The sequence below is a fragment of the Conger conger genome, chromosome 5 (assembly GCF_963514075.1).
Source record: "Conger conger chromosome 5, fConCon1.1, whole genome shotgun sequence".
NCBI classification, from domain to species: domain Eukaryota; kingdom Metazoa; phylum Chordata; class Actinopteri; order Anguilliformes; family Congridae; genus Conger; species Conger conger.
Genome location: NC_083764.1, coordinates 50,444,024 through 50,459,961, shown reverse-complemented (window position 1 = coordinate 50,459,961; position 15,938 = coordinate 50,444,024). Strand labels below are relative to the sequence as shown.

Below are 15,938 nucleotides of genomic sequence, written 5' to 3'. Positions count from 1 at the left end.
GGGATCTGCAGCCCTGGTCCTGGAAAGCCGCAGGGTGTGCTGGTTTTTGTTTCCACCATAAAATCGAAATTGAAGAATTGAGAAATTACATGCACATAATAAATAATTGCCAATTGAAAAAGAAGCCAAGAAGTTACCTCCTGGTCTGCTGTACAGAGGATGACTAATCATCCTTTTAGTCTTTTGAGAAGGCAACCTTGCTCTCCAATGGAATGCACGCACACTGTGGATTTGGTCAGGTGCTCCGATGTTTGTGGGTTGAAGTCAATTGGTAGGTGGGGGGAAGTCTTTGATCTAACAGTTGGGGTGTGACGATGATTTGCTTTGCCAAGATGAACTACAGCAAACTATTTGGATGGACAGACTACTCTGGGTAAGTAGAAACATACCTTAATTTCATTTTTGGGTAAACTGTCCCTTTAAAAATTTGACCCACAGGATGTTTTCCTTAAACCGTGGTTCTAAAAAGTATGTAATATCAAGATTATGTGAAAGCATGCATTAGTTAGGAGAAATGGTATGCTTGTACAGGAAAGCAGCTGAGTATGTTTATGGAAATTAACATGGTTTAAAGGAAGTATATTGGCTTAGTAAGGCTATGGTAAAAGAAAACTGAATCCATCAACTCTTGAAAAAAATTAATTAAAATGAATTACATAGATACTATTTAGCTTTCTACAAATCTTCAATATTCAATCAAATGATATAGCATTAGTTTTCTTGGTTCAGGATACATACTCGTATCCGTCAATCTTTCGACTATATTCGGCTTTTTCCGGACGAACTTCGACCACCATTTTGTCGTCTTGCGTGGTGCTGGCATAGGTGCGGTGAAGCAAGTGAGAACACAACGTAGACATAGCTTCTCCGGCAATGGACGGGTATGTATTGTTGCTTATATTTATTTTATTGATTTATTTAGTGATTTTGCTGATGGGCTGACACTATTCTACAAAAGCAACATTTACAGAGCTAGCCAACCTATTAGATAACTTGTGAGCTAGAAACGGTGATGATGTTTGCTAACTAGCGCTGCGTGAACGATTCACTTGCTAACTTAGTGAGCTTGCTAGCTAACGTAGGTTGACGCGCGCTCTTTGCAGTAATTTAACTTTTCTTAAAAAAAATACAAGGCATGCGATGTCCTGCAGTAGCATTCTGAAATCAAGCACGTAACCTCAATATATTTTTTGATACTGTTTAGCCATCTAGATGTTATGCAACAGACAATTGGAGCTAGCTAGTCCGCTAGCGCGACAAGGTGCCTAGACAGTGCCTGTCGCTTTGTTGTGGGTTGAGAATCCTTTGTTTGTGGTAACGTTAGATGGCTAGCCAGCTATATAGCTGATGCTAGCTAGCTAACTTATTCATACCCGCTGCAGATTACAATTCATATTCTAGTCACGCTGTACTTTAGCTTGCTTGCCAATTAATTTTGATGTCTATTGGACAATTCTGCATTATCTGTTACAGTACTACACGTTGTTTTCTGAGCCCAATTTATGTAGCTAACGCGTGGTTAAGTAGTACTAGCAACCTTTAGTATTTCACTTAATTTATTGACATGTCCGAGCCTTTTCCCTTGGTAGCAAGCAAGCTAACTAGCTATAAATGCAGCCAGGTGGAATGGGTATTCATGCTTGTGAATATCTTAAGCAAAAATATTAAAAACGTCAAGTTTACATGGAAAAAAAATTGTGGCCATCGGGCAAGGGCATTTTGTTTAGTCAGCTATCATTAGCTATGGTAGCATTTTGCTTAGGCCTCTGCGGCTTAGCGGGGCCTAAGGAAGCTAGCCGGTCATCAAACGTAGACTAACAGTATGTAATGCGGGACACATGCTATTTTAATTATAGCAATGGCTCTTAAAATGCATTAGCTATAGCTATCTTGCTACTGGTCACAATTTCAGTATTTACATTTCCGAATGAACACTGACGTATTTGGTTAGCAAGCGCTAGTCACGTTTTTATCACAGCGTCACTGGACTGATTTCGAGATGCTGATGCTAGCTACTTGGTCATACTGTAGCTAGCATACGTAGCTACTCGAGTATTGTGAGCCAGATGGCGTTGACTGAAGTTATACAAGAAAAAAAAACAATAATACATTCGTTTTTTTTCGTTACAGCATTGTCAGTGATGTTGCAGTTGGCGTAAAGGTAAGCCTTCTTTTTCCTGTAATTTCACATTTGTAACTGAAAATCCATTTAATGTTGAGAAATCAATGTTCATGGAATGTAGAAGTGGGGAAAATTACTTGATTTTAGAGCTGGTTACTTCTCCATCATATATTGTCTGTAAACCGTTGGCTACCTGACCATTTCTCTTCTGTTTTATAGCTTTATTTGTTTCTCTGTTCTATCTGTGTTGAAGTAGCTACAGTAGATACATTTTTGGGGGGTCAGCGAGTTAAAGGACAGTACAACCTAAACTTCCATCTAGTGTATTGAATTAAAGTATAAAGATATAACACTAAATCATTTTTGTTGACGTCTTTGTAAATTGTATGGAAAATGTCAGTATAATACAGATTTTAGACTAGATATTTTTGCAGATCTCACGGACCATACATTTGGCTTTTAATTCAGTGGGGGAATAACACTGCAAATTGCACATGTCTGGATTTCCACTGAACTGGTGGTGAATTTGATTTGATAAATTTGCTGGTATTTAAGGAACATAAATGCTGTTCTACATGGATATAAAACTTGAAATGGCCAGATGTGTTCATTTAAATTGGCAATTTATTATGTGATCAGCAAGCTAATAGCTTGTGAGGTTAGAGAAAGTATTTACTTTTCTGAATATGCCTCTGGTGAAATTGCAATTTCCTTGTGTAGTCCTATGTTTAGAGCGACTGGGAGGATTTCATTGGTTTCTATGGCGATTTAGTCACTGTCTTTATGAATGCATGCCTTCATCTCTCGTTTCTCTCTCACCCACCAGAGAAGCTCAGATGAGCTGCTGTCCGGCAGTTTGTACAACAGTCCAAATTCTGTCACGGCCAATGGAAATGACAGCAAAAAGCTAAGGGTGGACGACAGGATGGACAGCCCCCCGTCTCGAGTGCTCCACATCCGCAAGCTTCCCAGCGAGGTGTCGGAGACGGAGGTCATCGCCCTGGGCCTTCCCTTCGGGAAAGTCACCAACATCCTGATGCTGAAAGGGAAGAACCAGGTGTGTGGTTGGAGCACCAATCGTATTTTGGCGCCGAGTCACAGACTAGTTTGGAATGTGGGTAATGTAACTGAATGTTTATTCAGGTGGGGCTTTCATTTGAGCATTTCTGATTTAATGGCAAATGCTTGTTTAGCTATATTTGAAGCCTGTGATTTTAAATGCATACTTTGGTTGGAGTACACAGCACTGGAGTGGAAGTATCGCTGAAGAGGATTCCTTGGATAGCAGTTCTCTGGTGTTGTAGCTACATCTGGTCCATTGTGTGTGTGGTCAATTGGCTCACTGCACATTTTGGTCGCTAGTTTCCTGCCCTCTGAATAGATAAGGGATGTTGCAGTGACCGGCCAACAGTTCATATTGGGTATTCGGAATTGGCTTAAAAATGGGGAAGGCAGTCGGATGTTGCTTTGGGCTTGTGAATGCATCAGCGCTCTGATGACCAGGCTGCAGGATGTTTGGTTAATGTTGGTTTCATTGATTATTCACTCGTGTTTTATGGTAACAGGCCTTCTTGGAGCTTGGAACAGAGGAGGCGGCCGTTACCATGGTGAACTATTACACGGCAGTGACGCCTCACGTTCGCAACGTTCCTGTGTTCATCCAGTACTCCAATCACAAAGAACTCAAGACAGACAATGCCCTCAACCAGGTGAGCTACTAGAACGTCTTTAAAGTCTGGTGTTGAATTATGATTAGGCAAAGAGCCTAGGATACAGTGAGTGGACATACAAACAATCGGCAACTTGATAGATGGATACTATGTCCCCAGCTAAACAATATCTGTTGCTTTTCAAATACTTAGGGACTAATTTGTTTCCCTAGTCTGAAAAGCAATTTCTATATTCTGAGTTCATATTAAGATGAAAATGCACTGAAAAGCCAAGCAAATTGCAAGCAGTTGACCGAAACTCTTGAGATTCAGTACATATATTTAAATAGTCCTGGTCCTCTTTTATGATTGTAGGCCTGTTGACTGTATAGAATAAAAAATACAATTGGGACACGTTCATAAGGCTATAATGAAGCGGTTTCAAAAATACATTATGTATAGCATTGAGCAGGCCCGGTCTCTTGGAAATGGTCATTCATGATCAAACTGAAAAAAAGAAAAGCCTAGCATTACTCCGCTGCACACTACATGCATATTATGTATATATATTCCCAGCCGATAGGAGATTTGCTGGTTTACGGTATGCTGGTGTTCTCTCTCCTTTCGAAGCGTGCCCAGGCTGTGCTCCAGGCAGTTTCAGCTGTGCAGTCTGGAGGCACACCCACTTCAGGGTCGACGGCGAGTGAGAGCGCACTCACCCCGGCTCCCAGCCCCGTGCTCAGAATCATCATCGACAACATGTTCTACCCCGTCACCCTCGACGTTCTGCAGCAGGTTAGAGCATCTTAAATTCAGCTTCTAGTACACTGTATCTTTGTTGTAATAGTAATAATAATAGTAAGTATACAATTTCTTGCACGTAGTGCTTTTTTTCCCCATCCACACACGCAAAACGCTGTACAGCGATAACGGGGGAAACTTGTCTCAACCACCACCAATGTGGAGCAACCACCTGGGTGATGCTCAGAATCCATTTTTGTAGCAGAATGCTCACCGCACATCAGCTGAAGTGGAGGAGAAGAGAACAGTTTTTAGCCAATTAACCTGAGGAGTGATTAGGTGGCAGGGTGAGAATATACCCAAGACACCGGGGAACCCTGTGCTCTTTGTAACGAGTGCCATGGGACCGCGTGAGTCAGGGCCTCTGTTTAACGTTTCATCCGAAAGGTGTCCCCTACAGCACAGCATCCTGTGCATTGGGGTTTATTTAACCAGCAACACCTCTTCCAGCAGGGACTTAGTTTTCCCACAACATCTCTTATCCAAGTACTAACCAAGCTCACACTTTCTTGGCTTCAGCCATTCAGCAGGAGGGTACATGGTGGTATGGCTGTTGACCAAACATTTAATTATATAATATTCTAATTTGTGTTTATCACTTAGTTTCTGCTGCTCTATTGTGTGTAGGTCTATGTGTATTATTGATAATTGAGAATGGAATGTAGGGTGGCCTGTAGCATAGTGGTTACGGTACATGACTGGGACACGCAAGGTCGGTGGTTCGATCCCCGGTGTAGCCACAACAAGATCGGCGCAGCCGTTGGGCCCTTGAGCAAGGCCCTTAACCCTGCATTGCTCCAGGAGAGGACTGTCTCCTGCTTAGTCTAATGGACTGTACGTCGCTTTGGATAAGGGCATCTGCCAAATGCCATTAATGTAATGTAAAATGGAATTATAATCGTATGATATGTGCACATTAAGAGTAGAACTAGAGTGAACAAAGGTCACTTGCATTTCTGATCTCCCACACTTTTCTCCCCCCGCTAGATTTTTTCAAAGTTTGGCACCGTCATGAAGATCATCACATTCACAAAGAACAATCAGTTTCAAGCATTGCTGCAGTTCAGCGATCCCGTCAACGCCCAGCAAGCCAAACTCGTGAGTCGCCCACAAGAGGCAGTGACATGGTATTCTACGGAAGGTCGCAGTACCGTATTGATTGTAACATAGACTATTGCAGCATGCATTAGCAGGTATTCATAACTCACGATAATTACGACTCGTGTGACCTGATGACATTTAACCCCTTAAGGGCGGATGCAACCTGCTCGTTATATCTCCCTTAACAGAGGAATACGACGGCAGCGTTGTATTTGATCATACGACCGTTTTTTAAAGACATGCATTGTGATTCCTAGACCTTTTCTTTAGGGCGCCTTAGTCCATAATGGGTGAACCAGTAGCCGGAGTACACACAGTGAACAGGACTAATATGTGATTTGCTGCGTGTTGCGTGATAAAACCGGGTTATCGGTCATTAGCCGAGCTAACCAGCTCCGTGGTATTCCTCCCCCGCAGTCCTTGGACGGTCAAAACATCTACAACGCCTGCTGCACGTTGCGCATCGACTTCTCCAAGCTGATCAACCTGAACGTGAAGTACAACAACGACAAGAGCCGGGACTACACCAGGCCGGAGCTGCCGGCCGGAGACGGCCAGCCTGCCATCGACCCGTCGGTCGCTGCCGCGCTCAGCAAGGACTCCTCGTCACTGCTGGGTAAGAGTCGCTTCGCAGAACTTTTCTTTTCTCCGTGGAGACGACTGCTTGGCACCTCCTGCCAGTCGCCACGCCCGTGCTGCTGACCTCTGAGGATTGTACTTTGGGAAACTGAGTTGGATCCAGGGAATGTGAGTGGTTGGGAGGCGCAGCATATTTTTATGCTGTGTTGTGTTAAGGGTCAAATAGCAGAGAACTCCCAAATGATCTTTTTGGAAATTTGATGACAAAGTTTGTGATGAGTGACAGGTTGTTTCTTCATGCATTGGGGTTTATTTAATTCAATTATTTAATATTTAATTAAGCTGCTTTATTGAGTGAAGGCGGATCATTTTTGACCCTTTAAGCACCGTTTAAATGCCAGGAAAAGATTTGTGTGTGTGATTGTGAACTTTTTGAAAGTTTATCTCCTATTGAATAATGCTTAGCTGCCTATGCCTCCATGCAGATATGCAGTCATCCAAGGCATGTTGGAGATATATGCAGCCAGAACAAATTATGGGAATGTATTTGGGCAAAGCATTGTGGTTGTGGGTGGTGGATAAATGCGTAGGCAGTGTTTGGTTGATGGTTCTACCTTGCCTAGGCACAGTTTGTGTTTGTCGTGCTAATATGTCCACTTCCCTAATGCATCCGCTGATGGACTGTACGTTGCATGTTTTCCATAGGTACCCCTTCCGGAATGGTGGCTTCCTACTCTAGTGGTGGAGGGTTTCCTTCTTCTCTTGGGTTTGGACAGGGAGGAGGTACCTATATTTCCATGTGATTTTTTCAATCTTTCTTTCACTGAGAGGTTCACTAGAGAGGTTACCACAAGACCTGGGATTTTTGAATGAAGTTTTCCAATCAAGGATAATGGAAAATTTGAAAATTGCCAAAATGTCTTGGAAGCAATTCGATCTATATAGGTGCATATGTGTTGGTGTGGGGTTGTACAACATATGTTAAAGAAAAAGTACTGCAGTGCCAAAAATTTTAGATGGTACAGTACCAGTATTTGCAAACTTCTATACTTTATGCATCCACTGGAAAATAAATGATGCATGTTTAAGAATTAAAGGGAGCAGTGACATTGGTGTGCATGCCTAGTGGCCCGAGTGTGTGAGTGTGTGAGTGTGTGAGTGTGTGAGTGTGTGAGTGTGTGAGTGTGTGAGTGTGTGAGTGTGTGAGTGTGTGAGTGTGTGTAAATACGGGCTGGTGAAAGCTGGATGGGTAGCTCTGATTCCTTGTATTGGAAGAGAAGTTGGCTGCATATAACAGCAGCAGTATAACATGCTTACCACCCCTCCCAAAGCAGGATGCTGGAAGTGAAATACGGCAGTACTTTGCCTAAAAAGCCAATGATAAGAGCAAACCTCACAGCATTATTACAGCACCCAACCTAGTAGGCTTTTCACAGTGTTCAGTTTAACCGTTGCATACGGTGTGCGAGGCTACAACGGTGTAGCTATCTCCACACCGTCAATGCCTGCAGTTTGTTATTATAATGAAAAAATGCTTCAACTTCAACATTGACATTATTAAAATTGAGCTCATCATATTATAGTCACATAATAAGCGATAGCATCAGATAAAGTCAGTTCTCTTCAATAGGCTATTAGCGGACTAAAAATGTTTTCTAATTTGCATTGCAAAATTGGGCACATTTATCAACATTTAAATTTGTAAATACACACTCTGCACTCTACATTCAGAGAATATTCATGTAAAGGTCTGATTTAGCTTTTGTAATTTAAATTATATTGAAGAGCAGATACTGTTCAATTTGGCCTTTATTGCAGGTTGTTTATAGATTGACTGGCTGATTAAATCTGATTTCTCTAAATGTATTGTTTGTTTAATCTTCCAATGTGATGTGAAGGAAGGCGCTGTGTGTGTCACTTTTAATTGATTAATCAGATTGTTGGCACTCTTGTTAATCAAGGGAAACTATTGAATACAGGTTGAGACCAATGACCAATTTTTACACTAGAAGGGCCGGTGTTTTTTTTTTTTTACTACCTAGAACCGCCGTTTGCTTGTCGCCGCTATTTATAAAGCAGATATTCTGTAAATATTTTTTTATGTTCATAAAATTCTAGGACAAATTATTTTGTTTTGTTTACCGTGGTATTGATTTGGTATGAAGGAACCAACGCTGGTATCGCTAGCAAAGTCAAAATATTGGTATCGGAAAGACACTGCTAAAATCTAACAACTTTGAAGGTTAAAGGGGTAGTTCACTCAAAAATGAAATGAAAGTACTGGGTAAGTGAAAACATACTATCTAACCATCCAGATTGCCCTGCTGAGATGTGAATAATCTCTTGCGATTTGATAACTTTTTGGATACAATTCACCAAGATGTACTGGACCTCTACGCCTCTCTCTTTTTCTCATGTAAATTGTTGCCATGTTGAGCCGTGGAGATGTACTATATCATGGATCCAAGTGTATCCAAAAACCTGAAAATGATTCAGATCTCAGCAAAACTATCTGGATGATTAGATAGAACTCTGGGTAAGTGAAAACATACTTTTTAAATTCTTGGGCGAACTTACCCCTTTAACCTTTAAAGTTGTTACATTGTCTTTACGATACTGATACCAATACCAATATTTTGACTTCGCTAATAATGCCAGCTTTGATTTCTTCATGCCAAATGGATACCACGGGAAACCTGAAACCCGGTCTGAAAGGGGCTGAAATCACAGCGGCACTAGGAGCGGCACTAGAAGCGGCGTTTAAACTCGTCTCGCCCTTCCAGGGGCGCTGAGTCCGTTAAGTGCGGCAGCGGCGGCCGCGGCGGCCGCGGGGAGAGTGGCGCTGTCCGGACACTCGGGCACCAGCGGCGTGCTCCTCGTCAGCAACCTGAACGAAGAGGTCAGTACTGCGTCTGCCCTGACCTCTCCCCCAGTGTCCGTCCTCCCTGTCTCCTGTCCTCACCCCAACCGCCCCCCCCCCCCCCCCTTCATTCTCTTCAGTCAGGTGACATGTACATACTGTGCTTCTGTTGTGTTGCCCTTTATGCCATTGTCAATTGTGTCCTTGCACATGTCAACTAATCATACATATTTATTAGAATGAAAGCAGGGGTGCCTCAGTGTTTTTTTTTTTGGTCGAATTGTTTTTGAGAGGTTAACCGCTCAACTCTGAAATTTCAGTCTGAAGGCACTTCGTTTTAAGTCATTTATAAGTGCAGAAAAATGTGAAATACAGCAAAGCATTGAATATGGTGGCTCTACCCTCAAAACTTTGCTTCTTATTGACCTTGCTTATTTTTTTGTTAACTAACAATGCATTCTAATTAGTCAATTATCAACCCATTATTTAATGATGAAAATAACTAACGGTAGATTTGTCTCATTGTTTTGTATTATTTAGCTCTGTCCTTGTGCTGGCATATGTCCTGTGTCTTGTTTCATGGAAAACACTATTGAAATACTTTTCCTTTAGGATTTTCTGTAAAGTGAAGCTACCAGGGCTCTTCTCTGTCTCCTTTGTCATTGTTTTCATTGCAGATTTTTTGGCCACTGTCTCCTAAACTCTGCTTCTGCTTCATCCTGTGAAATGATACTCCTTTAATTCTTGGTCTTTTCTCTCTAAGCTCTCGTTTGCCTCTTCTCTCCTGACTCTGTTTTTTTTCTCTATGCTGTGAAAGTTGGTATGAAATGTGGGAGCGCTATCTCCCTGTCTTTCTCTCTTTCTCTCTCTCTCTCTCTCTCTCTCTCTCGCTCTCGCTCTCGCTCTCCCTCCCCTTGCCCTCTCTCCCTCTCTCTTTCTCTTGCTCATTTGCTCTATCTCTGTCTCCCGGGAGGGTATTCCAAGGGACATTTTTCGATCATGATTTTTTTCCCCAAACACCTTGCGGGTTTGTGGACTTAAACATGGTGCGCTCTGTTTATGCCATAACTTTGCAAGGTGGTTTTTCACAAGTTACACCTGCATGCCAAGAAAAAATTAAAACCCAGATGCCCCTTCTTTAACAATCTGCCTGCCTTTCATACTCTGTCACGCTTGAGCAAGTAGATGTCAGACTTCAAATTCTACTGCATGCCTTTTTTATTTTTATTTTATTATCTACCCTCCCCTCCCCCCCCCCTCATTATTCTATGCTGTAATTATTTTTTGATATGAATGTACTTTGCCCACGTTTGTCTTGGGTGATTACATTTGGCACAGTTATTTTCTTGTATATAAAAGAAGACATAAACCAGCCATTTTCTGACCAAACTCCTGCATTTCCTATGTACTGACCTGTATTTTATTTTTGTTCCCCTACTCCTTTGTTTTATTCTGCATTGCTGCACCCCTCCCCCTCCCCCTCTCCCCCTTCTCATTCCTACCCCCTCTCCCTGTTTACCCCCTTGTCTTCTGTCCACCCCTTCCTCGTTACCCCCCCCCAACCTTGCCCCCTTCTCTCCACCCTCTCTACTCCACCCTGTTTACCCCCAACCCCCTCCCCAACCCCACCCTTCCCCGTTCATGCTTTGTGCTTGAACAAAAAAAAAAAAAAAAAAAAAAAAAAATGTTCCTCGGACCAACTTGCCCCAATTAACTGCCTTGAACCATGACCCATGACCACCCCACCATTCTACGGGAAACCACTCTTCGTTATGGATGATCTGTTCATCTCCGCTCTTCCTCGACTCTGCTCTCTTCCTGTCTTACGCTGCTTGCTCTTCTCTCCTTCTAAAGATGGTTACGCCCCAAAGTCTGTTTACCCTCTTCGGTATGTTATCGTTAGCACTCTACTTTTTATTTTATTTATTTATTTATTTTTTACTTTCTGCTTTTTTTTCCATCCAATCAATTGGTTTGAAGCATAGTTTATATTTTAATTTGATTTACAGCTAATGTTTTGGCTTATAGTTGAGTACTGTTACTTTTTTCCATTTTTGCTTTTTTTTTTTTTCTGGGTGGGCGGGAGGGGGTGGTTTTGTATATTTTGAAGTCTCTCTCTCGTGGATTTCTGTTAATGCATGTTATGATTATTTTTGCATGCAGTTACATTTTTTTTTTTTTTTTTTCCCATTTCACAAAAGCTTGTTTTGGAGGGTGTATCAGAGTATGTTCTCTCTATAAATCTCTTTATTCAGCTCTTTATTTGTTCACTCATTTGAATGTATGTATTCTATCTTTTCACTTTTCTTGTTTAATATCAGACTTTTACCTGCTAACTCTTCTCCATGGTTCATTTATCTTTCCCCTGGCTACCTGTCGCTCTCTAAAAGGGGTTTACGGTGATGCTCAGCGTGTGAAGATACTGTACAATAAGAAAGACAGTGCACTCATACAGATGGCAGATGGGAATCAAGCTAAGCTCGGTAAGATCATCTTGGTGTGTTTATTATGATTTTTTTTTTTTTTGTCAAAATTATTTATTATCATTACTGTAGTTTGTGACAGTAGTTTTAAATGGCATGCCACACGAATGTTGAATGTTTTGTTGAAGACTTACTAAACCTATTCAACCTGTTGTAACAAAACGACGTTGTTCTTCTCAATCTGAAACCCCACTCGCTGTTATGGAACAAGGGGCAGAAAAAGAAAACCTTCCTCAGTTCAGCGGGAACTTAAACTCACCGCTCACTTCTTTCCCAGCCATGAGCCACCTGAACGGGCAGAAGATGTACGGGAAGATAATCCGGGTGACCCTGTCCAAACACCAGACGGTACAGCTGCCCAGGGAAGGCCTGGACGACCAGGGGCTCACCAAGGACTTCACCAACTCGCCGCTCCACCGCTTCAAAAAGCCCGGCTCCAAGAACTTCCAGAACATCTTCCCTCCCTCTGCCACCCTCCACCTGTCAAACATCCCGTGAGTACGGCCCGGTCTCTGTTCAGCACTGAGCCGCAGAGCAGCTGGGAGGCAGTCAATGCAGAGTAACAGTTGAGGAGGGTACATGGAAGGAGGAGGGTTCCCTACGTCTGATTGCTTGATTTGCTTGTTCCCACTGACTGTTATATTTGTTTGCTCCCTTCAAGTTGCTGACTTTTACAATTTCTTTACAGACAAGATGTTACTGAAGAGGACCTCCGATTACTCTTCTCCAATTCTGGTGGCACTGTGAAAGCCTTCAAATTCTTCCAGTAGGTTTTTTATTTAAATTCTATCATTTTAATTTTAATTTTTTATAACTTGATGCACACCTGACTAACCAATGAGCTATTGCCTGTAATACAATATTTGTGCAAGTAGTTTTTATGATGATCAGTAAATAGTTGTTGCCCAATTAAATGTATATACATATACAGTGCATTCTAAGTAATTGGGCAGTGGTACAATTTCTGTTGTTTTGGCTTTTGGCACATTGGATTTTAAAGCACATTGGATTTCCCATTTTAAGGGAACAAAAAGTATTTGCACCATTTGCTCCAGATTAGTCAGGTGGTAAATTTGTACAGATTAACCTGGCCATGCTGCTTTTGCTGCTAACTAATGGTTTGCATCTTTCAGTATAGCCTCTAGATCTGTTTGTGAAGTCTTCTGCGGAGAGTAGTTGCTGATAGATCCACGCCTGCCTCCTAAAGAGTTTCTAATCTGTCAGAAAGGTGTTTTGGTGGTTTTCTTCACTATGGGGATAATTATTTGGTCATCAACTGTAGAGGTCTTTCTTGACCTCAGCCCCTTTGCAGTTGCAGCTCAGCAGTGTTGCCTTTCTTCTTAATGATGTTCCAAACTTAGTTTGGTCATGGTATTGTTCGGCCTTTGGCAGCCTCATAATGGCTTCCTTGTCTGGCGTAGGTACTTAGCCTGATGTTGACAAACAGCAATAACATACACCAAAGGCAAACAAAAGCCTCGTCTAGACTAGATACTGATAGATTTCATATACCTGCACTAAAAAAGCTACTGAATATAACTGACTAATCAAAAAGATCTGAAGCCAATTGTCCAGTTGCTTTTGGTCCCCTAAAACAAGGACACTATATTAAAAAATTAATCAATGCCCTGAAATTAAAGGTGGCAGACTGCTCTGTAACCACATATTCGTTGTTTCAGAAATTGTACCACTGTAGAAATACTTATGGACTGCACTGTAGCTAGTGCTTTTACAGCCAACTAATTTTATGAGCCATTTTGCTAGTCAACAACTTCCCAAAAAATAGTCAGTCTTATGTAGTTCCTTCCATGTGTTCTGCTTGCAAAGGTTTTCTTTCACCTTTTAAAAATGCAACTTTCTCTTTGAAGAGATCACAAAATGGCGCTCCTGCAGATGTCGACCGTTGAAGAAGCCATCCAGGCCCTGATTGACCTCCACAATTACAACATGGGGGAAAACCATTACCTGAGGGTGTCCTTCTCGAAGTCAACCATCTGAATCGCACTTGACGGAATGACCAACACCTTCACGCTCGCGTTTGTCGCTAACCTGTCGACTGTTTCCACACACTGGGGACCACAGTTTGACATTTTAATTTCTTTTTTTTCTTTTTTATCAGTCATTCCTCAAGGAAAATGTAATCGATTATCGGAAAACAAATATGCCAGAAAAAAGATGCTGAAGTCTGCTTTGGAGGCGTCCCCTTATTTGTACATTAGGCAGGCCGTCAACTGTCCATTTTTTCACACCAAGGAAGCAACCTTTTTTTTTTTTGTTAGATTGAATTGAAAAGCAATGTGCCTTACTTCACAAAATAGCGTCGACACATTACATCTGTACGTTTGCGTATATGTGGGTAGTTTAGGCACATTCATTCTATTAATGTAAGTAGATGTATAAATGTTAGAATTATTTTCTTCATGCTTACGTGTACAGTTTGTGTTTTGCTGTAGAAGTGTAGATATTAATAGCTCATTGATTTATTCAATTCTGCACATTGGGTTTTTTCTTTCTGCCATTTTTACCCTGGTTTATGAATTCATTGCCCAAGATCGGGAAAGACATGAGGAGTGTTTTTTGTTTTGTTGTTTTTTTTTTTGCACGAAGGAATCGCATTTCTCTGTTTACTTGCTTTATCCAGACAACCAAAGATAAAGCTTGTTCTAATTGAAATTTATTTGAAAATTGAAGTTAAACATCATTAACCTTTTTTTCTGTTTCAATGCCACAAAGTTTAGGAGTTTAGTGTAAGTGTTTCACACATCATCCGGACATGCTTTATAGATGTCAATCGACCTTAATTGCATACGTGCAATTTTTGCCATTTATTTTTGTTTGTCTATGGATTGACAGTGGCTGCAAAGTTTTGAGCATGTGCTGACAGGTCTAGTTAGTTCCGGAACAAACCACTGTTGCATGCATTATACAGAGCTAATGGAAGTGAGTTGAGCATTGCATTCTGGCTAAGGTAAAGTCATCATCTTGCTGTCAACTGAAGAGGACTACCTGTTGGGACCAAAGTTTATGTGCCTTTAGTCTTAATTTACATTGCATTATATAATTCAGTTTTATTGAACCTCTGGGAAATAAATTTTGTATTTAAAATAAAAAAATAGGGAAGAGTACGGACTGTGAGTCTTGGAACGGGATTCTTTATCGCCAAGAGTTTCGCCATAACCTCAACCTGTATCCACCATTACTTAAAGAATCTCCTCTCCTCTCTCAAAACGGTGAAAAATAAAAAATGAAATGAAAAGAAAAGAATTCTGTGGTTTATGTTGGGGACAAAAAATGTTTTCTACATCAATTGAGTTTTTACATCTTTAGAACTGTAAAATTCAGCATAGTTTGGAAGCAGAACAATTAAAAGTACATTTTTCTAACAAGCGGGGAGGTTTGACGGTCTTGTTTGTTTTTTCTCTCTTGCTTGTACGCTGCTTTACCTCTGTAGCATGCTCAATAAACACTTCTCTAGCTCTGTATTCACCTCTTCTCTGTCTCTATACTGCCTCTCTCTTTTCTCTTGTTCTTCACCTCACTTTGCTTCTGACATCCTTTTTCTCCTGCGGGGTGGGGAAAGTTTTGGAGCCGCGTACGACCGCTCGAAAAACCGGCCAAAACGAGCAGAGCCCTTTTTTAACGAAGGGTTGTTTTCCCCACCCTGAGCTTTCGTCTGCTTCATACCGACCTTCCCGCTGTGAAACCCAACCTCGCCGTCTCTCTGGTCGCCAGCACTAATCAGTCTTCAAAGGTCTCATGCTTCTCTTGCAAAACCATCTTTTTTTTTTTCTTTTTTTTTTTTTTGCTGTTGAGACCGCTACCTAATCCTAGCTGTAAAAAATGCACTGATTCTGAATGGTTGATATTTGATGTAGCAATGGAGTATCCTATTGCATGGACTACATTTCCTCCATGAAATCTGATTGTGGGGGTTCACCCTCACGTTGCTAGGATTAAGTGTAAGATATGTCTCGGTAACCTATTTTTGCGACTAATTCTCTAAGGCCTGCCTTGTTTGCTTTTTGCTTTTTCTTCCTTTTTTTTCCCCTCAAAAGTGCTTTTCTTTATTTGAAAATAGCCAAAATGCTGCTGCTGACTATTGCACCGCATCACAGATGCTTGGTCGTTTAATATCTAACACCAAATAAGATGTGCTTTTAACACAATTTTTAAGTCCATCAGTCGTACATAAGGGCTTTTGCACAGAAATTCCGTTCTGCACGATTGTCAGCTGAACTTTAAAGCATGAACGGTTTCATTCATTTGCTTTTTGTAATTTGGCGGCAACTGTCTAATCAGCATTACCAGAAACCCCACACTCCTTTTGTATGAGGTTGTCCTTT

At 41.4% G+C, this 15,938-nt stretch overlaps 1 protein-coding gene across 1 annotated transcript; it reads left to right on the top strand.

Moving 5' to 3' along the window:
- The first annotated feature begins 784 nt into the window (after nt 1-784).
- Nucleotides 785-15,077, top strand: LOC133128485 (polypyrimidine tract-binding protein 2-like). The gene is made up of 14 exons (XM_061242061.1): nt 785-881; nt 2,131-2,161; nt 2,949-3,179; nt 3,688-3,831; nt 4,402-4,566; nt 5,560-5,670; nt 6,091-6,289; nt 6,958-7,035; nt 9,036-9,151; nt 10,967-11,000; nt 11,503-11,595; nt 11,873-12,089; nt 12,284-12,361; nt 13,464-15,077. Exons 1-14 carry the CDS (start codon nt 874-876, stop codon nt 13,591-13,593), a joined length of 1,635 nt encoding a protein of 544 aa, XP_061098045.1. The 5' UTR covers nt 785-873; the 3' UTR covers nt 13,594-15,077.
- The last annotated feature ends 861 nt before the right edge of the window (nt 15,078-15,938 follow it).